The sequence below is a fragment of the Mycena indigotica genome (assembly GCF_014461135.1).
Source record: "Mycena indigotica strain 171206Taipei chromosome Unknown Mind.scaff0002, whole genome shotgun sequence".
NCBI classification, from domain to species: domain Eukaryota; kingdom Fungi; phylum Basidiomycota; class Agaricomycetes; order Agaricales; family Mycenaceae; genus Mycena; species Mycena indigotica.
Genome location: NW_023503001.1, coordinates 5,023,368 through 5,047,864, shown reverse-complemented (window position 1 = coordinate 5,047,864; position 24,497 = coordinate 5,023,368). Strand labels below are relative to the sequence as shown.

The following is a 24,497-nucleotide window of genomic DNA, read 5'->3' as shown; positions in this document are numbered from 1 at the left end:
TCCCTGAGTCTCCCAGAGCGGCGGTCTCCATCCAGGTGCTTCTCATCTACGCTCTGCTGTCCCCCCCCGGCACCCACTGCACAGTCGCCCGATAGACATTCAAGAAAGTATATTTTGCCAAACGTTCCACCGCCTTTCGTGACGCCAGCACTGACCTAAGGAATGTCAAGTCCTTCGAAGTTGAACGTTGAACGTTGAACTTCTCCTGATCACAGTTAAGCTGTGGCTGTGCTAATCTTCAACTCTGATTTCTCCTCCATGTCTAACCTCCTCCCTTTGAGTGGACCCCCTGAGGCAAACGCAAACTCTGCTGATACTGTTTATCTCCGCATTCCCTGCGCGTCTATTCGTCTCCATCTACAGTCCGATGCGGTTGTCTCTGGCGAATCATTGTGTCTTCTCAGTGGCCTCCTTGACGATTTTCTGCTCTACGCTGGTCAAGAAGCTTCCCAGTGGCTGATCGACCAAGCTCACGCCATCTGCGATCCCGCCCTCCTGCGCGGCTCGCTGTGGGTCTGGAAGGAACAACAGCACAAATGGGGTCTTGTCGCTGGCTCCGATGCGTTGGAGTCTTCCACTTATTTTTACATCCTTCCTGATGAGACGACGACGCCCCTATCCCGGATCAGTGAACGGGAGGGCAAGTCGAAAACGGCTGCGTCGGGAGATGCCGCTGTTATGCGGGAACGTGTGCTGGCGCGGGACGGGTGCTGCTGGGTCACGGGAAGCTTTGAGCCGGTATGTAACAGCCATATTTGCCCCAAGCGAATGGGGGATGATGTTGCGAGGGCAATATTCGAGACGTTCACGGGACAACCCCGCCCCGGCCTCTCTGTTGTTGATCCAGTATTTGGCGTGTGCTTGTCGCTCAACATGGACTCATGGTTCGACAACTATATCATGGGCTTCCGCTATGTTTCCCCTGACACCTACGAGACACACATCTTCGACAATCAGCCTCAATCATTCACCGTTGGTGGCCGTTTTCGTGGAGCTACAACTCACGAACGAATCCACCATCACCTCGCTCGCCCGCCAGTGCCAGACCATGCGTCGAATCCTCCGCCTGGACTTTTCCGTTGGCATTACATGCAATGCGTCGTTCACAGGTTTGGCGATGACGAGTACAAATCACTTGCCAATATTCGATTCGCCAATGAAAGGTATCGGATGGAAGGTGATTCAGACAATGAGGACAACGAGACCGACGACGATGCAGAGTGGCCATCGAAGATGTTCGATGTTGGACAAGCAGTCGAGGCAGAGGAAACGGAAGCCAAAGATCGTCTTGATGCAGTAAACAAGTGGTTGTCCTCGTAATAGCCCTCATAATAGGCTACATATATCTTGCCAGACAGTGCTATCCACATTATCGTATTTTAAGACGAACAATCCATTGCAGTCAGTCAACCGCAAGCCGTTTAGGCTATAGCATTAGATCATTTCACGTCTAAACGCGTTGACGACTATTGGCGACTCGCTGGGAGGGGGGAAAGGATGTGGCAGTTGGTACAACTGGATTGCGACTGCAGGCAAAAGGGTGGGACAAGACAAGCTTTCTTTGGAGCTACGATAACATTAGAAGCCGGTCTCCATGCTAAATTAGGTCACACAACTCGTACCATAAAGCACTACACCACAAGGTTTCATCAGCACCTAAAACGGCCGCCGTTATTTGAAGATCCAAAGGAGGTTCCTCCAAAACACTGGGCCACGCGTGCAGTCCAAGGCACCCGCGCGGTGCAATCCTCCTTCGAAGTTTGCCGGGGCGAAGCGAGGAATTTCCGGCAAGAGGTGTCAAATTCGGGCGTCCAGCCTATGCGAGATCAAACGTAAATTTGATTGGCAGCTCCGGCGCACCGCCATCCATCGCCGGCTCACCACACCAGTTACCTATTGAAGCAACCAAAAATATGTGAGTTAGTCCAAATTATGGACATTTTGACTGTTCAACCACTAGTGCTGGGCTTTTGTCTCCTCCAATAGGTTATTATTCAAACAATGTCATTTCTGGTTGAGCTCCGGACCGCCTCCGGTGGCCCCAAATCAAGCCTGCCGGTCCCGGCCGCCATCAACTTTACGTTTGATCTCGCATAGGCTGGACGCCCGAATTTGACACCTCTTGATTTCCGGTCCGATGTCAACGATGACGTCATCGATTTCAGGTGTCACCGTCAATTTTCATGACGCGATCACGTCCTCCAAACATAGCCCAACCCATCTGCGTCAAAATAGTTCTCGCGTGCTGCCTCTGCCTGGGAGACGCTGTACTGCGGGGGCGCGTATGATCGCGGCGGCGGCGACCGACTCGCATTCATGGTCACGATTTCGACCTGTTGTCGCATAAGGGACTGATGGCCTTGTGTTTCTGGCGACGGTGTGAAGGCGATAGCTTTGAATGGGAGAAGTTCGACCGAGTACTACCTCCGTGGATGAGCAACACGATAGGAGAAAATGAAGAAATCAAGCCAAACCTCGACTGCAAAGTGAGCGATCCGGGCGCTTGGCTTGAGCGTCATTGGCAGCGGAATTTCACCCTCCAGACGTCGATGTGTGATATTAGCGGTTTCTTCAATAACCGGCCACCATGAGGCAAAGACCATATTCTCAGCTGGGTCGGCCGAAAGGTCGGCATTAGCGTCAAACATTCCGGACCGCTTTGATGCAGGCTGAATAGGACGCAAACGACGTCGAAGCGCCACGGCGATCGCTCGAGGAGCAGAAAGTAGGTCCAACGCCTGCCAATCCGTCGAGGAGAGATGAATCATGCATGGAATCTGTGAGCCGCGGGTAAAAGAAAGCTACAGAAACAATAAGCACCAAGAGGACATGACACGAGCGAGGAAGGCGCGCACGGGCTTCGCTATAGAAAGCTGCGCGGGAATGTTATTACAAACGTGGACAACGCAGAGTCATTGAGTCGAACCTGACATGTCGCCTCAACCCGTCTCTTGTTAAATGCTGTGCCGCGGATAGTGAGTGGTGGTAGCTGATACCAGCCAGCTGGATCGGCTTCCGGCCCTTGAAGTTGAGTGCCTTGCTGGTATGCGAGTTGTCTGAGAGGTGAGGGTGATGGTGGACGTGTGGCTGGGATATAATTGAAGATGGTCTGAACTCTGAACAGCTGTTGGTGAGGTTGACTTGAATGATGGCCAGTGCGTACCTCGAGTTGACACGAAACTTGCTTCTGGTGATATGAACCACAAGGGAGTACTGCACGCTGGTTGGAAACCGGCGCTCTAGAAACGTTTGAGGAAGACGAAAGCTTCCTGCGTATCCTGGGACCGAAATGGAGCTCGGAATCTCGATCGTGAAAGGCCATTCGTAATGTCCTACCAGTTTATAGGCTGGCAGCGAGGAATTGTGAGGGTCCCCTCGATCCTTCGCCCACAAAACGGATTTGAGTTCAAGAAAATTGAGAGGGTCTTTGTCGTCTTGTCCAGGAATAACTTGGCCCTTCGCCTAGAGGCATATGGGATCAGTCTTAAGAATAGTAGGCGAGAATGAGGGCAGGACGATGAATGAGGCCGCTATGCGACAAGGAACGTCTATTAAGAAACTTACCACAATGTCTACAGCAACGATACTGTCTGACTGTGCAAGATCCAAAGCAAGCACTCCCACCAGACGATCTCCTTCGAGGATTGTCGGCAGTTGATGGGGATTGGGTGAACGACTGAGCAGCTTAAGTGTTGCCCAGGGGGACGCGCCGCGTGAAGCGAGCGTAAAATGGTGCTCTGTCATGAGACGGCGTTGTGATGGTGAAGGAGAGTAGCCTGGTGGACGAGGAGGGGCGGTGGAGTCATATGAAGGTGGTATGGTTGGGTCCATCGAGTCCAGCGTTTGCATGACACGCTGGACAAAGTCGGCCATCTTGTTGAGGATTGCATGTAGTGGTAGACGCCAAGCAACGAAAGTGACGCGAGTTCTTTATAGCTATCTGCCCCGGCACACATGGCGGGATCAAGAGAAACATCGCGTGTCACGCCGAGTCACGCGCGAAACGAAGATGGCTTTCCTCGCAAGGTTCACGTTCTTCCTCATTTCCGAATCCACACATACCTCCATTCTGTCAATGGGCTTCCAAGCATCGGATCTACCGCTACATCTAGCATGTTTGGTGCGACAACACAACCCGCAGCCAATGCTTTTGTCGGCGGCAGACCCAACAATCGGCAACGAGAGGATTGTTCTATCAACCACCGGCAACAACTTATAGCTACAGCTGCACTATCTGGAATCCTCTCAGCGGCGGTGGCAGTGTGACACTTGAGGCCCGTCTTGAGCATTTTCCTCAGTCAAATCGACTTGTTCAACACAGTAAGCTCGCTAAAAATCCCATCTGTTTGGAAGAAACTCGAAAAAAGATCCTCATATGCTCCCTCATTGGACCCTCAACGACAATCTACTGTTTGGAGATGCCCAACGCAATAATTTTAGGCGCATTAGTTCCTTCTCGTCAGACAATTACTGCTGGATCAAACCTGGGTTCAAGATCATCGGGCGCTGCTCCCGCTGCGAAGTCTATCAAGTTAAACGCCCGTTTGGGAAGATCTACGCCAATGCAAACTGGAGAAGAAGCGATGAAGAGCGCGACTCTCTCGGAGTGTCCATACGGGATCATCATCACGCGGATAATCGACGGATTTAGGAATCCGCATGTTAATGCGGCTTATCTTAAAGGCTATGGTAACTGAACAAATGCGCCAATGGCCGGCATGGTACATAGTATCCAAGGTTCGTCCGCTATCACCGTATGGGTGATTCTTTTGACTATATCAGTCAAGTCAATTGAACGCAAGCTTCCCTCGTCAGCTGGCCAAATTTAGGCCCGCGAAATCCATTTACGGTATACCTCTTGGGCTGCATTGGCATGCACAGATACGCGGAGTGCAAGAGGATGGAACTGGCGAACAACTCGCAAAGCTCCGGTCAATGAAACTGTCGAAGAACAGTCCAATAACTCATGATCATCGCAAAAGGCAAGGAGACAGCTGGTGAACGAGGTTGCAACCCGTTTTAAGTGATGGAAGTGGCGTAGTCTCGACAGCCATTGGTCGCTGAACATTCTGACCTACCAGGTAATTCCTTGGTCCGAATTTCGTTCGACGCAGAGTTGGCGGAGTTGATTGGGATGGACGAAATGGTACTGCTGCAGACAATTGCCAACACACCTTGGAGTCTTGAATTACATCACTTCCGCCATTTGACGAGAGTGAAGTGTGAGCAAACGAGGAGGAGAGGATGGCAGTAGACGGAGATACTGCTGTAGAATATAAAAAACGATATCATGCAACTAAAGCGGCTTCCCTTATAAGTTTACGCGTCTCTAGCGCTGTTGTACGAGCTCTTCATGGTTATCGGCACTCAGTCTGTCAATGGCCTACTACTCACGTCGCTGTTTGTTTTCGATCACCGATGACACATTTGTTCAGCTATGCATTTTCTAACTATAGCATGAGAAATGCAACTAAGCTAGAAGTTTCGGCTTCCCGGGTATATAAGTGCGACAGGAACTTACGGTTCGCAATCCGAGACATGTCCTCAGGCTCCCACCAGATATCTTACTTCCCCCCACTCGATTCCAGTATATGGGACTTGCTCCAAGTGATGCTGACAATATCATGTCAACAACTCTCTCTCTGAGACCTTCCCAGATTGACGATGTGGAGCTCAAGTTTCTCCGGGAACAGACTGGAATATCCGATCCAGCCAAACTGAAAGAGCATGTCTTAGCCGTGCAGACAAAGGCTTATGAGGTTCTCTCCCTGTCACAGATGCATTGCCATCATCTCACTCCTGCTTGAAGATCTATGGATACCCTTGTATCCGTCTGTTTTCTTTCGTCAGGTTATTAGTCATTGGGACATGAACTATTTGAAACGCAATGTGTAAGCTGAGCATTGACTAGATTGCGAATATCTCGACTTCCGGCCTATGTCAAGGTTTTGAATCTCCTTCGTGAACGGCCAACCGCACTCTGTCTTGACTTGGGCTGTTGCTGTGCGTTTCGTTTGAACAAGACTCGAATGCTAGCGAGCGCTCACCATGTTATAGTTGGCACAGATGTGCGTAAACTTGCAACAGATGGTTTCCCAATCGAACAACTCATTGCAAGTGACTTACACAAGGGTGGGTTGCACCTGTCTATTTGACCGTGAGTGACCTATAATTGGTAGAGTTCTGGAATTATGGTCATGAACTATTTCAAACCACACCAGAAACACTGCCAATCAAGTTCCTTGAAGGCGACATTTTCGATCCAGGGTTCATGCAAGCAACTACATCCCCGTTAGAAAGTCCACTCAAGCTCGACACAATCACCTCACTTACTCCATTAGCGGGTCAGCTCTCAGTTATCCATGCATCGTATTTCTTCCATCTGTTTTCCGAGCACAAACAGCTTGAACTTGCGAAAATTCTAGCAAAGCTCTTGTCCCCACAGCCGGGGTCACTTATCCTGGGCGCTCATACCAGCAGGGAAGAACAGGGTACCAGAACACGTCCATATCGCGGCCAGGGAGATCAGGCAGGCGAAATGTTCTGTCACTCTCCGGGTTCATGGGTAGAACTATGGCAGTCGGTTTTTCCAACGGGGAGTGTACAGGTAGACGCGAGATTGGTGAAGCGTGGCGATCCAGGAAGTCATCCAGCAGATATGGTGGCACCATTGGACGTCGCCGACGCTGGAGTGCTCGAATGGTCTTGCATGAGACTGTAAAAGAGTCAAAAAATGAATTCCGCTGCTTCGGTCTTAACTACATGACACTGGATCTATTGAATCTTGTCTTTCAAGGTTGTCGAACACCAGCGTCAGCAACTTGCCGCCTTTACGCTGCACCATAATTACCTTTCCGACTTCCTGCTTATAGATTATAATGTTTTCGTGCTGCTTGCGAGCCAGTGCCTTGGATTCCAGTTGAGAGTTAGCTATGAGTTTCTGAGGCTGCATTAGACCTGTTAAAGTATATCTTTAAGTTTTTGCTTTCGTCTGCGAAGTACCTCATGAGCGCTTGAGCAAGAATACTTTGTAGTTGCGGTCTGACAATCTAAGATGTCAGAATTGAATTGTTAGAGAAATCAGACCTAACAAGGGCCTTTGGAAAACTCAAACAGAAAGAAAAATCGACGCACCATTGGATCAAGTACGCGTATCTGGAAACTTTCCATCGAGGCACACGCAATGAGTCTGATGTCACGGTGTGACATCAGAGACAACGATGGCTTTTGCGACAAGGTTCGTGTTCTTGCCTGTGTCTGAATTCTTACCTCTATCTTTTTAGTGCAGCTGCTTTCAACATCAAGCCTACCACCACGTCTAGCGTGTTTGGCGCGCCGAAACAGCCCGCCACCAACGCTTTTGGAGGAGGCAACGCGTTTGGGCAATCTACGAACTCGGTTTTCGGCCAGCCAGCTCAACAAAATCAAACTCCGAGCGTGTTTGGGCAACCAGCAGCGCAAACACAACCGCAAGGTGGCTTATTCGGCCAATCTCAGGCCCAGCCACAAACGGGAGGACTGTTTGGCCAACAGCAACAACAGCAGCCAGCCACTGGAGGATTGTTTGGGCAGCCACAACAACAACAACCTGCGACTGGAGGACTTTTTGGTCAAACACAACAACAACAACAGCCAGCGACAGGGGGATTGTTCGGTCAAACGCAAACCCAACAACCTGCGGCTGGGACAGGTCTGTTTGGCCAACCTCAGCAACAACCCGCTACAACCGGCCTCTTCGGTCAATCTCAAGCGCAACAGCCCGCAACAGGCCTCTTTGGTCAATCGCAAACTGCTCAGCAACCCGCGACGGGTGGACTATTCGGAAACACTCAAACGGGGGGAGGCTTGTTTGGAAACACCCAAAATAACACGCAACAAACTGGTGGAGGGTTATTTGGTGCATCTCAGACGATCCAACAACCTGCAACCGGAGGTTTATTTGGTGGTGCTGGTGCCTCAGCATTTGGTGCTCCCAAACCAGCTGGATCGACTTTGTTTGGAGGTGGTGCGACACAACAACCTCAGCAGCAGGCTTCTACTTTATTTGGCGGAGCCTCGACGACGACCAATCCGCTGTTCGGTGGCACGGCATCGACAACTACCAACCCATTGTTCGGAGGTTCTTCCAACACGTTGTTTGGCGCGAAACCCGCACAACCTCAGCCGTATGTGTTCCCATTTTGGAATGGCCTACTATTGCTCAACTTAGTTTCAAGATCACAAGGCGCTCCTCCGTTCACAAAGTCAACCAAGTTCAACGACCTTCCAGATAACATCAAGAAGACTTTTGAGGAGATCGAGTCAGTGATCGATTTACTTTTATCTAATTTTTTTGAATCAACCGCGCAGCACACATATCCAAAGCCGCATTCAGATTAGCAAAGGCTTGCACGAACGCAAATTGGGGGAAGAGGCGACGAAAGGACGCGACTTGATTCGTGTGGTTCATACGGAAATCATCAACACGGCCACAGCTATCCATAACGACTTCACCTTTGTGCGAGATCTGCGGAACAAAACAGACACCGCAGTAGAGGACACCATTGTCGCAACGCGTATAATCGACGGCTACAGAAATCCACATGCGAATATGGCCTATCTCAAAGACCACGCTGGCTTCCCGCTAGAGTTCTTTACACGCGTAACCGAGCAAATGCGCCAACGGCTGGCATGGTACAAGTCCACCATCGAGGTTCGTCCATTATCACTGTTTGCGTGATTCTTATGACTATTATCGTCAAGCAAATCGAACGCAAGCTCTCCTCGTCAGCTGGCCAGGCCCAAACCCCGCAATGTGGGCTTCTTTGCCTCTTCTTCTTACAACAACTAACACGTCTTTATAGCAATTCATGCCACACTGCAAGCTCAGAACGCGACATTCCTCGCGTTGGCAGCCAAAACGGCAGCTTTGGATGCTCAGTTGCAGAAAATAAAACAGCTGTATGCTCAATTGTTGCGGTCTCGGACTGGGAGCAACCGAGACCCATTTGAAGGCGATGCGGGCGACGGACCAGACTTGGGATTGGGGTCATTGAGAATGTAATCCTACCTTGTACACTAGAGTGTTTGCCATCATGCATCACCATTGACACCCACGGCTGTTGTTTCCTGACCATGAACACTTCCCACGAAATCGAGCTATGGAGCGCGACCTGAGGACTATTCCTCTTTCAGAGCTTTACGAAGTGCTCGCATCTGGCCCAAATGGTTTGACCACGAAAGAATCACAGCGTCGGCAAAATCCCATTCAACGACAACAATGGTCACCAGTGCGTTTCCTCCCTCCAACAAAACCTTTGGAGCTCATGGATTACCTAGCTCAGACCTCTATTCGAGCCACTAAGCCTTGTTTATGCTATTCTGGCGGTCGTGCTTCTAGCAGTAGCACCAGCTAACTGGCCTACTTCCATGGGTATAGCCCTACTCGTCCTCGCAAACACCACAATCCGGCTTACCGTCGAACACCGCGCTCTCCTCTCACAACTTAAACTCGGCGCTCGGTTCGACATTTCCGCCAAACAGGTCCAGACGAAGAGAGATGGGGTGTGGGTTGGCATTCCTGCTGCAGAACTCGTGCAGGGCGATGTGATTGAGCTCACGGAAGGGTCTTTCGTCCCTGCTGATTGTCGTTTGGCTGCTCGTGGACGGTCGTTCAGTCTGAGTGGAGAGCATTACAACCAGACTCAGGTCGGAGACGTTTGCTCACTGTGCGTTATGATTCTTTTGTCAACTGAGACTGAATTTTGCGTCAGTGAGAGTCAAGTCACAGGTGGTACTGGTGAAGCCATTGTTTTTGCGACCAGAAGCATAGTCGATGCGCTCCGCTTGGACGAGCCCGCAAACAATGGGAAATTTGCACTCATACTATGTTTTGTCCTCGTCGTCGCCGTTATTGAGGCCACTATAATCTACGTGCGGTTCGGCTACTCCCACCAACATGGAATCGCTACTCTTCTTGCGTTACTGGTTGGCAGCACACCAATTGCCATACCCACCTCGATCTCTATTATCCGCTCTTCAACAGCAAACGAACTTGTTGCCCAAGAAGTTTATGCCACGCACACCAATGCTTTGGGAGATCTTCCCAGTGCAACACACCTAGTCATTAACACGTCTGCCCTCATCGAGCCCCGACCGGTGCTCGGTGATGTCGCGACTTATGGGCCGTTCACGACCAACGAAGTCAAGCTTTTTACTCGATACATCAACACTAAACCTTCCGACTCTGCGCTTGAACATGAAGAATACTTCTCTTACGGCGCTCCCTTGATTGGCCATCCGGATATCGAAATTCTTCATTTCCGCCCGCTCGATGTCGTGCGTGGTCTTTTGGAGTTGACTTTCCGCACCAAGAGCGAACGCAGAGTGAAGCGGCTGTCTCTAGGTTTGGTCGGACATGTTATTGAGGCATGTGAGCGAAATCGGACGGAATTATTGGAGGAACAACTGGAGCGAGACGTGGATGCATTCGCGATGGCGGGAATGACCACAAGAGGGCTCATGTACGAAGAGCTGGGAGAGCAATATGACGACGTCGAGGCTAAAGACACGAATTGGGAGGATATTCGTGGAAATGGGTTCGAACTCATTGGGGTGCTTGCGTTCGTAAACCCACTGAAAGTGGGGTCACAAGAAGCTGTTGCCCAACTCATCGCACAAGGAATCAAGCTCAAGCTCGTCGCATCCTATCAATTGTCGATGATGAAGTTGAAATGGGTTGGGAGGAGTGTCGGCCTTGGCGAGAAGATGTTTCATTCCAGGATTTTTCGGAATGAGATGATGGGCGACTATCCAACGCTTGACACGCTTCTTCGAGACGCTAATGGTTTCGCAGGGTAAGGTTAATCTATCATTGCATTCAAACTTACCTCAAGTTCAGAATGACCAATGCAGAGGTTCAGCACCTTGTTGACCATCTTGGCCATACGTGTGCTTATATTGGTACGGGTTCTTTCTGACTGCTCAGCCAACTGCCCTCATTTATCTCTCTAGGCAGAGATGTACATGGTCTCGTACCACTTGCAATGGGCAAACTTTCCGCCGAACACGTGACACGATTCCCCAGCGATCTTTTAGCGCATGATCCCTCCCCTGCTCAAATATGCATCTGTAATCCAACTCGCACGCCAAACGTCCACGCGTTGGAAACAAGCGATGGTCTACATTTGCGCCTCAACTGTTTATATCATGCTGTGTTTCACGGTCCTCACGATTGTCCACCAGTCAATCTTTACGCCATTTGCAATGCTGCTTGTGGCCGCCAATGTCAATATGCTCGCATTGGGGTTGGCTGCCGGGTGGGCGCCACAGAGGGAAATAACGAAGCCCTCAAACAACAGTCATGCAAGGTATTTAGCATTGGGAGTGAGTTATGGCGTGTATTCTGCTCTGTCCACGTATGGTCTCCCTTCAAATTTTGCGACGCTTTGAATTGTAACTGCTTGACAGAGTGGTTTTTGTTGTGGTGATCCACAAGAGGCGTTCCGTTTCCCAAATGGTGGACCTGGTCACCCCAGGGCAGCTTGATACCCTTTTGTACCTTCAATCATCCCAGATGGTCAACCTCATTGCTTTGGTTATCTCCTTCAACACACAATTCTTCAAGTTCAAAGCCAAGCTTGCGCGATCACTAGGATTCGTCTCGATCGTCGGCGTCGGTCTTTCGGTGTCTTCCCTTCTCTCTGCGTATATGAACTGGTCTTTGGTGGGGCTCAACTCGGTTGGAACAAGCGCCATTGGGTTCATTTGGATTTGGGTCAGTAGTCCGTTGCTAAAAACTACCATCACATTGACTGGTTGTGACAGAATCTTGGCTGGACATCTGTGCTGGCGCTGTTGAGGTTCACTATAGTCAGAACCATTCAGCTTTGCAGTAGGCATCAGGTCACAATCAGATAACCGATACTGGCTCTTTCGATATTGAACACTATCTCACTGCCGATGGACCGGCGATGGTACTTACCAAGCCATAACTTGACACGTCAGACAAATGCAAGTCTAAGGCAGTGCCGAGCCGGCTGAGACACTCCATTTTACTGAGCTCGAAGCCCTCATAGTTACAAGTCGCCGTTCCTAAAATCGCGCTGCGTCACTGTCAAGTGATCGTGATGTATCACTGTGACAGATATAAAACTCCTACCACCACCCCCACACTCGGCCTCACTGGTAAATCTCAACACTTGACGCATGTCAGTGATTCAGTCTTTTCCAGGGGAGTAATTGAGGTGAGCAGTTACCCACAAGATACCGGACCAGTGCTCACTTACGCCGCTTCAAGCGTTTACCTGGTCCTGACGAAGACTTTGATGACGTTGTGAACGCGGCCGGCGTCCCGCTTGTATCAAAACCTCATCCTATAGCCCAGCTCGCTCGCCTATTGGATTCTCATCATGCGCTTCTCCGGGATGGGGCCTGAACCTTTTCATCTCCATGCTGTCGGCCACGAGATCGCCTTCGAGACACTCCTCGCAGCTAAAATTTCTCGGAACGAGACAAGACAAGACAAGACAAGATAGATAGATTTATAACGCCCTTGACGGACCCTCGTACCTACATGCTACGAGCTATGTACACGCGACTACTGTTGTGAACGGTAAAATCCGCCTCGCAGCGCCGAAATGCACACGGGAAAACAAAAACTTTCTACACTATAAGCTGCCATTAGCGTGCAAGCCGTCTGGTACGTACATTGGAACACAGTCCACCCTTGACAAAGCCTCATGGACGAATTTTGCGAAGTGACGAATAGTTGATCTTGCCGCCAGCACCTTGCGCAAGAAATCCACCCCACCCAAATCACGACGCGCATCCCGCAGGCTAGGCTCCAGTCTGAATAAGTCCATAAAGAATTGTGACCGCAACTCCAGGAGAATTGGATCGTCTTCGCAGTCCAGCAGCACATGCTCCTCGTCCTCCACGAACTCTCCGCACAAACGACAAAGTCGCTGTTCGCGCGGAACCACACCTCGAGAGCGAGTGACATAGCGCAAAATCTCCACACTGAGTTTGTGGTTGGTGAAAAGCAAGCGCGTCAGAGACTTCCTGTGTTCCGGGATCTCAACCAGCGTCAAGTAATGGCGGCAACGGCGAGCGACGGGTTCCCAGCTGCCAGTCTCTCCTCGTTCTAACCGATTTCGCAGGAGGAAACCCTTGGTACTGCCCTCCACAAGTATTTTATTCTCGAGCTCGACTTCAAGCAAATTCCCCGCGAATTCGACTTTCGCACGGAACTGGCTGATTATCTGACCGCACGGTGCAAATAAATGATCTTGAAATGTGATCTTGATAAGCATTTTCTCCCTCCAGAACCCACGGACATACCTTCCGAGCAGTCTTTTGGGTACATTACACTACTTGCGGTTCGTAGAAGTACATTGCCGGCGTTTTTATACTCATATTAGCAGCTTTGCATCCAGGGAAGTCTCGCAGGACCCACTCTTCGTCATCATCAAGAATTTCGACTCGCCCATCAACGACGACATCGACGGTCGTCAGGTTCTGAATCCCTCATGTCGACTTGGAACGATGGCACAGTCTATTCGTGCCAAGGGCGAGGGGCTTTTACGGCGATGCCAAAATACTTACCCCTCCTACCCCCCTCTCAACCTACCAAGAACTCTGGATATTACCCACAATCCGGCATTTCATGCGGTCGCTGGTTCACTCGGCGTGAAATAGACTCGCTCGACAATGCGTTCACACATATTCCTCACAAGGAGTCGACACCGCTGATTGAAATCATTTCTGAGAGGGCAGGGTGGCTATCAGTGTTCAGCGACCATCTTCCCATGAGGCAATATTATTCGGGAAATACTGGTGCTACAGAATGGAATGTGTATTCTGTCTGAACTGGGTTGAATCCGCGTGTAATAACGACACTTCCGAGCGAAAATACAGCAATTGCACGTATTTCATGACCTTTTTGGCCTGTTTCTACGTCTCTGCGTTCCAGTCGATCTTTGCTCCCGTTCGTCCCTTTAGACATGGCTCTTGGGTACTCCCAGCATTGCTCCGCAAGCCTGTAAATGAGGCTTTCAACTGACCTGCGGAAGCGTGCGTTGGATTTTTCTTCGACACGATAGTGAATGTGGAGATCGCTGAATTTCAGCTGTTGGCCTGGTTTGACGTTGCTCTTTCCGTCCCATTCCGTATGATCCATCTCCTTGATTTTGTCCCTCAGCCTCTTCCCAGCTAGTGATCTGGCATATTGCAGCGTATCGTTGACCCACTTGACAATATGGGTCTCGTTATTGAGGAGGAAAGTATCGAATTCCTTGAGTATCTGGTTGATCTCGGTGTCTTTCTTTCCTTTGAATACTTCGATCCCGTAGGTACCTTCGTATAGCTGTCGAAGGCGAGCGATCTTGAACTCGAACAGATGGAGTGTGTATGAGGCCCGCTCGTGAGAGAAGCTAATGAAGCGCGTGTCCGGAAATGAGAGCCCGTCTATGCGCCACGGCTCAACGTGTTCAGGCGGGTCCGAGGAGTACCAGAACCTGACTTCTTGGATCGGAGCCACAAAGCCAGGTGGCGCGACTTTGGGATCATATCCGACAATGTCTTTCATCACTGTCTGTTGAATAGACCGCTCGTAGAACTCGACGATTTCCGTTATGTCGAGTGTTGCCAAGTGCCTTTGAAGGCATGCCTTGACCCATGAGGCAACCGTCACCCCCTGTTTGGCTCCATTTTCGATGTCGTGAATGGAATGCATGTAGCCATCCCGATCATACTTGAATACCACCGAGTTCCTAGCCTAACAAACAACAAGTTCTCAGTATCAGAAGAAAATACGAGAGCGGAATACATACTTCTTGCTGCATATGTGTATTCACAAACCGTATGACTACTTTCCGACTGCTCTCCGAGAAGAAGAGATCAATAATGCCCATCGCTCTCATGAATCGGAAAAGCAGGAGGGGCGGGATAATTGGAACTGGGTCAGAGGGCAGGAAAAAGAGACAACTTTTGACGATTTGACCAGCGTTAGCATCAAACGCGAGGAACGGCAGGGAGGTAAATTTGTTGTTTGGCAAAACCTCGTTGTTATGGTACAGCAAGGTGGCGAGTAAGGCGCGATCGTCGCGCTCTGCAGCATGAGCAATCACGGAGACACTGTCCCATTGCCACTTGTTAATAGTGGGGAAGCATTTGAGATCGGCAAGGGTTTGCTGGATTGTAGGCTCCAAGCCAGTTTCCAAAGCTTGCAGTACCTCTATCACTCGTCCATAGGGATAAAAGGATGGTCTTGTCCGCGTACTTGTCGTATCATCCACGCCGTACGTGACGCGGCATCGCTGTTCCAGGGTTTCCCTCGCCTTTCTTTGAATTTCCGCTGTTGCACCTTGAGCGTATTCCTTTAGGAGAATGTTGACCTGATTTTGGTCGAAGCCCCAGTGTCGCATAATCTTGGGGTGGTAGAGGAGGTTAGTTGGTCGATGAGCGAATACACCCTCGTAAGCGAGAAAATTTGCGGCGGGAAACGGCGCCACGCTCAAAACGACATGTTTTTGGTGCCTTTCCAATACCTGGGCTAGGTCATGATAGCGTCGCTCCCCTAGCTCGAAAACATGGGCTCTCCCCTGAAAAGCTGCAGGGTGCAGGATGACAGCAAAAAATAAGGTATGTCCGTTCTTGTCCATGGTCGTCTGTCGTCAGATTATTGAAAAATGTTGGTAAAAAAAAACGAATTGAGCGCACAAGGATCGAATCGAGAAATTCAGCTGCCATATTTGCGGTTATCTCATACTGTTCCCCCGTTTGGAGCTTGTATGCGAGCCAAAATGAAGCCATAACATTGAGTGGGTAGCCACTTCCCAAACGTCCAACCTCATCGATATCGAGCAATAGTGTGAACATCGTTTCAGGTCGCTTTGTGTTAGAGTATCCGAAATCGGCGTTCCATGCGGTTTCATCTCCAATCGAAGGGTCGGATACCACAGTAATCGCGCTGACGACGTACGACGCGACTTCTGCACAAGCAGGATGGTCGATATAGGCTCTTGTTGAACCATCAAACTCATTGAAAGCGGCCGCTCGAAGATCTTGTGCTGCTGAAGTCAGGTCGTTGAAAACAGTGTCCAACAGGCTAGCGTCGCCCTTTGCCATAAATTCCTTGTGATGTGCCTGCACTGACGGTGTTAGATGAACTACGCCGGAGCACTTGGAGACTGACCGCTCGAGCATCTTTCACCCGCCATACCCTAGATTGTAGGTCACCCACTGCCTCGAGACTGGGATGTTTGTCGAATCCAAGTGCTACATCTTCCACACCCTCGACCGACTTCGAACGACGTCGCTTTGCTGTTCGCTCTCCAACGGACGTAGTGCTTTGGTATTGATGCTCCGCAGGCCTCTTGAGAGGTTGAACGGCTGGAGGTGGCAGATCAATCAGTAAATGCACGATATTCTCGCCGTCCTTGGTACGGTCCAGCAGCTGCGGTTCGAGAAAAATGGGATCCCAAAGGCTGATCTCATTGGAGGTGCGACTCAGAAGTCTACTACCATCAAGGCCTCTGGATATCATGCTGGCATCATCCAAACGGCGTGGCGAGTACAACATGGCGGAATACATGGTCTTCGAGCTGTCCAGTAATGCGACGCATATTCCGCGACAATTCAGTCTATGATTCGCAGCGACGAGTTGATACAGGACTTCCGGTGTTACCACCGCCTCGTCGTCTTTCGTACCCCAGTCTGTTGCCAGTGCAATGATATCTTGGGATTTGACGAGAGAACAATCAGGTGGCAGTGTCTGCCCACGCACATAGGCAAAGAAAAAGCGTCGGGGATTCATGATTTGTGGATTGACATCATCAGAAACGGTGAGCGGTGCAGGTTCCCCGCTTCTGGTGCTCTCTGGTTGAGTACTGTGCGGAAATTCGTCGATGACCACGAGTAAATGCACGATATGATGATCTTCAGTAGTATTCAATGGCGAAGGAGGCACACGTATTTCTTCATCTCTGCCGATGGAATTTTCATGACGGGCTTCCAGATTCAGTGGGTTCTTCGCGGATGGTGAGGTTGGTGCTGTCATGTAGGGATCGGTTGGGGTTTTGGGCGAGTAGTATTGAGCTGAAGATAGAGTCGATTCCAAGAAGGTTGTGCAATCTTCCGTGCAGCCGAGCATGGTGTGGAGGGCGTGCAGAGCGATGAGAAACTTTTGTGGTGTTGGCGCGTTTATTTTCTAGAGTTCCAAGTCGACCTTCGGATGCCAATATAGTTGAAACTTGGGGATTTGTGGGGGACCAAAGGCAGCAGGATTCATCAGCACCTGAGACATAAATGCGGTAGACGTCGTTGGCCACCTCAGTCATGGTGGAAAGAAAGTAAGATCAATCGAAGCGAAGAAAGATTGGCATGACCATATGGGGAATGAAGAAAACATCACGTGTGCCACACCCACTTTCCTCTCATCCATGAAGACGTTTGCTATCGACCAGTTTTCACTCGCCATTCCGCCGAGCTGCAAGGAGACACCAAGCTCGGACGGATCATCGGATGGAAGTGAATATGTTTCCAACTCTCAAGACTCGCCCACGAGTCCATCCGTTCCATCGGCCCAGCAAGTCCCCGATTCCAACTGCCTAGCCCACATTTGTGGCACAGTGTATACCAGAGGAGCGACCTGTCAAGTGCGTCATTCGTAGCCAAATCAACGGCCACTGACCTAGGACCTAGCGTTTGCCTAATCCACATGAGGATTTCGACGACATAGTCAATTCCAAAGGGGCTCCACTCGTCTTCAAACGCCATGTTCTTACGCAACTTGCGTGTTTACTTAGCTCTCATCATGCTCTTGTGTTTCGTCGACCACCGGGATGGGGAATTGACTTCTTCGCGTCGATGGTATCCGCCACATTCGATAGAGACTATGATCATAAGGACGATCCCTTTGAAGTCTTGATTGGACAGCAGGGCTTGACCTCAGGACGGGACGATGGCCACCATAGCTTCTTTGTGTTGGACATGGACTTCAGGGACCTTCCTGATGAGGCGGACATCCGTACCAATCTCCACGCATATCTCGAGACGCAGTGTTGGGAGTTCATCACCCGTTACCGTCTCGAAAAGCGTATGGCTCCGCCTAGCCTCTACAAAGTCTCGAAAGATGAGCCAGAAAGGTTCATCATTCTCTTGGCGGTGTGTATTACTCTTCAATTCCCTCCATGCTCTCATGTCTACACTCTGAATCTCTAGATGTGCCTCCTACGTGTATCGAGGGCTCCACTGTTGGTGATTATCAGAAACTTTGACAGCCCAATAATCAACTATGGGGAGGGTCGGGCGGTTCTGAATCCATTCCTGAACGCACTAGAAGGAGAAGTGAGGTCTCGAATAGTTGGGTCGCTGCTGCTGCTATCCACCTACGATGATGGCACGGTATACTCTTGCATGGGTCGAAATGCGTTGTCCATGATCCGCAAAGTGCCAAGCCTCCCACCTCCCGATCTTCCCCGTACCCTCGACCTGACTCATCACCTTGCGTTCCAGACCGCGGTTGGTTTTACGCGCAAGGAGATCGACTCCCTCGATGACGCCTTCAGCCACCTCGCGGTGCATGATGCCCGGCGTATAGTCGATATGTTGGACGCCGGTTACGCCCGACGTTCTTCATTCGGGGATCGTCTGAATGTGGCAGGGAAGCATCAATGCCCACGCCACCCGCTCGACAGCCCGTTCTTCCAAGAAGAAGACCCATTAGCAGCACTGGACACCACTGGCGGGCTTGAAGGAGTTTATGGAGCACACCTCGTGCTGAGATTGATTGCCCACAAGTATGGCCTTCCCAATAACCATGGACGCTATCCGTGATATTTTACTCGTTTACTCTTACCATCGTGAACAATCGTAAATGCGCTGTCATACCCAGATGTTAGTGTGACTTGTGGGTCCCTTTCGAACGATGTAAAACTTCTGCCACCATCACCCCACACCCGCTATAATACACAATCGCGTCGCCACAGGCTCAGATGGCAGCTACGTCCACAACGTCCAGCTCGGAAGCTCCGGCAATGAGTCACGTTGCCACGAAGGAACTCGAAAGGCCCGAATCTCAACGTTTAACGCATATTAGTGGCTCAGTCTTCTCCAAAGGACCAACGGAGTCATTCAGGTCACTCTTGATATACACACGACTAAGCTAAAGCTAACTTACGCCTCTTGCAGCGTTTACCTTGTCCTGACGAAGACTTCGACAGCATTGTGAACGCAATTGGCGTTCCAATCGTTTTCAACCCCCATCCTATCACCCAGTTCGTTCGCCTGTTGGACTCCCATCATGTACTCCTTGTTCGCCGGCCTCCAGGATGGGGCCTGAACTTCTTTGTTTCCATGCTGACCGCCTACCTTGATATAGACTACAATGAGGACGACGATCCCTTCGAAATACTCCTCCCATCTGAGCCCTCGGTGCCTCGCAATGGCCTTCATCACTACTTTATTCTGCATCTGGACTTCGAGCGAATTCCCTGCCAATCCGACTTTCGCATGGAGCTGCATCGTTACTTGGCCACACAGTGCAAAGCAATGGTCGCGAGGTATAATCTCGACAAGGACTTTATCGCGCCAAGCACCAAAGACATATCATATCTTCCGACAAGCCTTTTGGCTTCCTCACACTACTCGCGGTGCGTAAAAGTACATTGCCGGCGTTTTTATACTCATATTAGCAGCTTTGCATCCAGGAAGTCTCGCAAGACCCACTCTTCGTTATCATCAAGAATTTCGACTCGCCCATCAACGACTACATCGACGGTCGTCAGGTTCTGAATCCCTTCCTGAACGAGCTGGAGCGTGAAGTGCGGAACAATGCCATTGGTGGTCTCCTCCTCGTGTCGACTTGGAACGATGGCACAGTCTATCCGTGCCAAGGGCGAGGTGCTTTTACGGCGATGCCAAAATACCCCTCCTACCCCCCTCTCAACCTACCAAGAACGCTCGATATTACCCACAATCCGGCATTTCATGCGGTCGCTGGGTTCACTCGGCGTGAAATAGAGTCGCTCGACAATGTGTTCAAACATATTCCTCACAAGGAGTCGACACCGCTGATGGAAATCGTCTCTCAGAGGGCAGGGTGGCTGTCAGTGTTCAGCGACCATCTTTCCATGAGGCATAAATGCCCCCCCGTCCTGATCGAATATGGGAGGATGAGGATCCGTTCGAAACCCTAGACCATACGGGAGGATATGTTGGCTTGTATTCTGCAAGGGTCGTTATGACGGCCCTTGCACGCAAGTACGGATTCCCTCGTCGCGGAAGTTGATGCTGTGACCTACTCTTGTGTTATTTTGTTGCTTTGGATCTGTTTCCGTTATGTACTTGCGAAACTTCATGCATCGTCAGAGATTGGTTTCAGTTTGTGAAGGTCGACCAAACGAATGGATCATGATGACGTAATCACAATGTCCTCTTGCCCCCATGTCAACCACTTCATTGTCTTTCCTCTGTTTGGCGCTTGGTCGACCATAATCACCTTCAAAGTCCTCAGATGGAAGCGACTGACAGTCCCGCCTCCTCTCCTGCCAAACGCGAACATGTCAGCCAAATTTGTGGGTCAATTTTCTCCAAGGGAGGGACCATTCAAGTACATTTCCATCCTTTGTTATACATCATGTTTGTTAACGAGCTCACCCAGCGACTGCCACGGTCTCAAGAAGAGTTCGATGATATTGTGAATGCGACTGGTGTTCCGCACGTCTTTAAACTCCACGACCTGACACAACTCGCCCGGTTACTCGACTGCCGCCATGCCCTGTTGATACGTCGTCCACCGGGATGGGGGCTCGACTTATTCGCGTCTATGGTTTCAGCTGCATTCGACCAGGATTATAATCTACGCGATGACCCATTCAAAGTCTTACTCGGGGAAGAGCTGGACTCAATACCGTGGAACCACCACCTCCACGACTTTTTTGTTTTGGACTTGGACTTCAGTCGCCTCCCTGCGAGGGAAGATTTTCGGACTGAATTCCAAGTATATCTTGAGAAGAAGTGTCAAGAGATGCTTTATCGTTATCGGCTTGAAAAGCGCGTTGCCTTACCAGGCATCCATGAGGTCTCGAAGGATGAACCAGAAGAATTTATTTCGTCACTCGCAGTGCGTCACTTTTTGTTTTCAATGCGTCCATCCTGATCACCTCTGTAGTATGCTCTTCAGCTTCTCTTTTCCGGACCACTGCTTGTCATTATCAGGAATTTCGACAGCCCAACGACCAACTATCCAGACGGTTATGAAGTCTTGAATCCCTTCCTGAACCGACTACAATGTGAAGTCAAGACTGAGCTAATAGGCTCTCTACTCCTCCTCTCCAGCTGGGACGATGGCTCGGTATATAGCTGTATGGGCCGGCCTCCATTATCCTTGATCAAACGGCGCAAACCTGGCCTCCAACCTCTTGATCTCCCTTATACCCTCGACCTGACTCATGACCCTGTTTTCCAAACGGCCATTGGTATATCACGACAAGAGGTCAACGCTCTCGACGAAGCATTTGGCCACCTCAAACCCTGTGATTCCACGCATATACTCAAAATGATGGACAAGCATGGCACGACTTCTGTGTTCGCCGATATTTTGCCTCGGACACATCAATGCCCGCCACTCGACGAAGACGGAGGTTGGTTGGCGAGTGAGGTAGATCCGTTGGCAGAATTGGATCGTTCTCGGGAGCATGAGGGTACCTATCCAGCGCAGTTTGTGATGAAAGTCTTTGCTCTCAAATACGGTTTGGCCAGTGACCACGGATCTCTCTAGTACTAACACCTAGCTATGTACTAGTAGTCCTTGCTGACACTTGATGTACTTGATTTTACTGAAGTTGAATCAACTTGAAAGCGGAATCGTGAAGCACATTCGTTGCTTAGCACTTCAGTGACCACTGAAGCGTAAGTGCGGCCGGATTCCACCCAGATCGTCAAAGCAATCGCGGTCAGTCACAGTCAGGTGATCATCACTGTTGCGTCACGATGCATGCGATGTACAAGTACTAGCTAGTATCTCTGCCACCTGTGTTTTCTACTGTATCCTTTTCTCTCGGAGACCAACCACCATAAGTATGCTCGACTGTGCTCAATCTTTAGCTTAGATAATAACGTAACACTGGCTGGTCACAATTGGTTACTTGTTTCAGCTTGTTTCTTCCTGTGAAGTCGCAACACATCCGTTCCTTATGGAAAGCTCCCCACCATCCAGTTTGCATTCAAAGTCGCTGCATCGTCTGAACAAAACTGTCTTCACGCGCGGAGATGCTCTTGAGGTAAGCACTTCTTTTCCTTCTCTTGAGTAGGTGGCAATTGAAAACTTTTCTAGCGCTTGCCAGGCCCAGACGAAGAATTTGACGATGTCGTCAATGCAACCGGTGTACCGCTCGTCTTCAAGCGCCATGCTCTCACGCAATTCGCTCGTTTGCTTGACTGCCACCATGCGCTTATGTTTCGCCGACCTCCAGGCTGGGGACTGAACTTTTTCGCTTCTATGGTCTCGGCTACATTCGACAGAGACTATGATCATAAAGATGATCCGTTTCAGGTTTTAGTTGGAGAAGAGTGGGACCGTCATTTGCATCGCCATTTTGTGCTGGACCTCGACTTCACGCGTCTTCCCTGTGTGGCGGACTTTCACACGGAGTTTCATGCGTATCTGAAGAAGGAGTGTCGGGACTTAGTCTCTCGATACCGTCTCGAGAAGCAGATTGGCTCACCAAGTCTCTATCGAGTTCCTCAAGAAAAACCGGAAAAGTACATCTCTCTTCTTGCGGTATGTGTTGAGAGGGGTTGGGTTCCGTCTATGTCACGCCTCTGATCCTCAATTTTCAGATGGCTCTCAGGCATGTGTCGTACGATCCACTACTGGTGATAGTCAGGAATTTTGATGTCCCAACATTCAACTATCCGCGTGGTCGAGCAGCTCTAAATCAATTTCTGAATGTGCTGGAAGAGAAGGTAACGACCAAAATTGTTGGGTCGCTCTTCCTTCTTTCAAACTACGACGATGGAACGGTGTACTCTTGCATGGGTCGAAATCCATTGGCCATGATTCGCAAGGTACCAAGCCTCCCGCCCCTCGATCTTCCCCGCACCCTTGACCTCACCCACAATCTCGCCTTCCAAACTGCTGTTGGGTTTACGCGCCCAGAAATCGACGCCCTCGATGATGCCTTCAGTCACCTCGAGGCCCAGGATGCCAGGCGTGTCCTCGATATGATGGACGAGGATTATGGACGACGTTCTGTATTCAGCGACCGTCTAGCTCGCAAGCATCAATGTCCACCTGACCCAGTCAAAGAGGCTTGGCATTATCGGGAAGAAGACCCATTAGCAGGACTGGACACCTCCAAGGCGTTTGAAGGCATTTACGGAGCCCAACTAATAATGAAAGTGCTTGCCCGCAAGTACGGTTTTCCCAACATCTATGGACGTTTATAGTGCTATCCATACTATTTTCGTTGTATTACTCTCTTGTCACAGCTCGTGATACGTAACTCGGACAACTCCTATGGACACACTCTCATCGAATCCGTCTTGAAAGTCCCAGGTCATGGACGGTGAACCGGAAACTACCCAACAGAACCCACCTTCGCTGTGCTCCATCAACGAAATAATATTTACTCGTGGAGAGGCCCTCAAGGTGCGTCTTTTATGCAGGTGGCATTTAGGCTTGAACATCGTTCCAGCGCCTACCTCACCAAGAAGAAGGATTCGATGATATTGTGAACTCTTCGGGCATTCCGCTCGTGTTCAAGCCTTACGCTCTCACTCAATTCGCTCGGCTGATCAATTGCGGCCACATGCTTTTGTTGCGTCGACCGCCCGGGTGGGGGCTCAACCACCTTGCCTCTATGATCTCAGCCACATTTGACAACGACTTCAATGATGATGACGACCCATTCAAGGTTTTGCTCAAAGCAGAACCACCAGACTCAGACCTGCGGCGCCGCCTTCACGGTTTCTATGTGCTGGACCTAGATTTCAACCGTCTTCCCCGTGTAACCGACCTAGCCAACGAGCTGCGCCACTATCTCGCCGCTGAATGTCGGGAATTTATTTCTAGGTATCGCCTTGGCAAGCACTTTGGCTCACCAGGACCCAAAGAACTTCCCCCTGACCATTCTGACCTTTACATAACTGTCCTCGCCGTTCGTTGAATTTCTACTCTCCTCGCTTTGGGGATTCATGTCTTCCAGGGCTGTCTCAAAGAGGTTTCGGGTGATCCACTGCTCGTTATCATCCAGAATTTTGATACCCCAACGAGGAGCTTTCCAAATGGTCGCACCGTCATAAATCCTTTCCTCAACGCCCTTGAGGAGGAAGTCTCGCGCAATATGATTGGTGCTGTGCTCCTCACATCAAGTTGGGATGATGGGACTATCTTGTCCTGCATAGGCCGACCTCCATTGGGCACCATAACCAAGCTTCCTTCCTCTCCTCCACTCGATCTACCGCGTACGCTGGATATCAGTCATCACCCCGCTTTCCAAACGGCGGCTGGTTTC

The 24,497-nt window shown here is 50.3% G+C and overlaps 8 protein-coding genes across 8 annotated transcripts; 6 read left to right on the top strand and 2 right to left on the bottom strand.

The window, feature by feature from the left end:
• Positions 1–255: 255 nt before the first annotated feature.
• MIND_00268000 (uncharacterized protein) lies at positions 256–1,320 on the top strand (the record flags this gene model as incomplete). Its single annotated transcript, XM_037359554.1, has 1 exon — positions 256–1,320. Exon 1 carries the CDS (start codon positions 259–261, stop codon positions 1,318–1,320), a length of 1,062 nt encoding a protein of 353 aa, XP_037224649.1. The 5' UTR covers positions 256–258.
• An 872-nt stretch (positions 1,321–2,192) lies between these two features.
• On the bottom strand, positions 2,193–3,873 carry MIND_00267900 (uncharacterized protein; the record flags this gene model as incomplete). Its single annotated transcript, XM_037359553.1, has 6 exons — positions 2,193–2,420; positions 2,475–2,801; positions 2,856–2,873; positions 2,927–3,116; positions 3,164–3,462; positions 3,565–3,873. The coding sequence occupies 6 exons, from the start codon at positions 3,871–3,873 to the stop codon at positions 2,193–2,195; spliced, it is 1,371 nt and encodes a 456-aa protein (XP_037224648.1).
• A 1,751-nt stretch (positions 3,874–5,624) lies between these two features.
• MIND_00267800 (Methyltransferase ausD) lies at positions 5,625–6,721 on the top strand (the record flags this gene model as incomplete). Its single annotated transcript, XM_037359552.1, has 4 exons — positions 5,625–5,759; positions 5,810–5,850; positions 5,912–6,132; positions 6,180–6,721. 4 exons carry the CDS (start codon positions 5,625–5,627, stop codon positions 6,719–6,721), a joined length of 939 nt encoding a protein of 312 aa, XP_037224647.1.
• A 499-nt stretch (positions 6,722–7,220) lies between these two features.
• Positions 7,221–9,043, top strand: MIND_00267700 (uncharacterized protein; the record flags this gene model as incomplete). Its single annotated transcript, XM_037359551.1, has 6 exons — positions 7,221–7,237; positions 7,284–8,165; positions 8,217–8,300; positions 8,350–8,692; positions 8,743–8,794; positions 8,844–9,043. The coding sequence occupies 6 exons, from the start codon at positions 7,221–7,223 to the stop codon at positions 9,041–9,043; spliced, it is 1,578 nt and encodes a 525-aa protein (XP_037224646.1).
• A 4,755-nt stretch (positions 9,044–13,798) lies between these two features.
• On the bottom strand, positions 13,799–17,131 carry MIND_00267600 (uncharacterized protein; the record flags this gene model as incomplete). Its single annotated transcript, XM_037359550.1, has 5 exons — positions 13,799–14,755; positions 14,811–15,647; positions 15,700–16,130; positions 16,175–16,202; positions 16,262–17,131. 5 exons carry the CDS (start codon positions 17,129–17,131, stop codon positions 13,799–13,801), a joined length of 3,123 nt encoding a protein of 1,040 aa, XP_037224645.1.
• Positions 17,132–17,405: 274 nt separating this feature from the next.
• On the top strand, positions 17,406–20,177 carry MIND_00267500 (uncharacterized protein; the record flags this gene model as incomplete). Its single annotated transcript, XM_037359549.1, has 7 exons — positions 17,406–17,636; positions 17,683–18,144; positions 18,202–18,779; positions 19,099–19,117; positions 19,171–19,541; positions 19,583–19,631; positions 19,677–20,177. The coding sequence occupies exons 1-7, from the start codon at positions 17,421–17,423 to the stop codon at positions 20,175–20,177; spliced, it is 2,196 nt and encodes a 731-aa protein (XP_037224644.1). The 5' UTR covers positions 17,406–17,420.
• Positions 20,178–20,425: 248 nt separating this feature from the next.
• Positions 20,426–21,760, top strand: MIND_00267400 (AAA-ATPase-like domain-containing protein; the record flags this gene model as incomplete). The annotated part of the gene is made up of 3 exons (XM_037359548.1): positions 20,426–20,590; positions 20,642–21,103; positions 21,152–21,760. The coding sequence occupies exons 1-3, from the start codon at positions 20,495–20,497 to the stop codon at positions 21,758–21,760; spliced, it is 1,167 nt and encodes a 388-aa protein (XP_037224643.1). The 5' UTR covers positions 20,426–20,494.
• Positions 21,761–22,112: 352 nt separating this feature from the next.
• Positions 22,113–23,430, top strand: MIND_00267300 (AAA-ATPase-like domain-containing protein; the record flags this gene model as incomplete). Its single annotated transcript, XM_037359547.1, has 3 exons — positions 22,113–22,262; positions 22,316–22,762; positions 22,822–23,430. Exons 1-3 carry the CDS (start codon positions 22,176–22,178, stop codon positions 23,428–23,430), a joined length of 1,143 nt encoding a protein of 380 aa, XP_037224642.1. The 5' UTR covers positions 22,113–22,175.
• Positions 23,431–24,497: the final 1,067 nt, after the last annotated feature.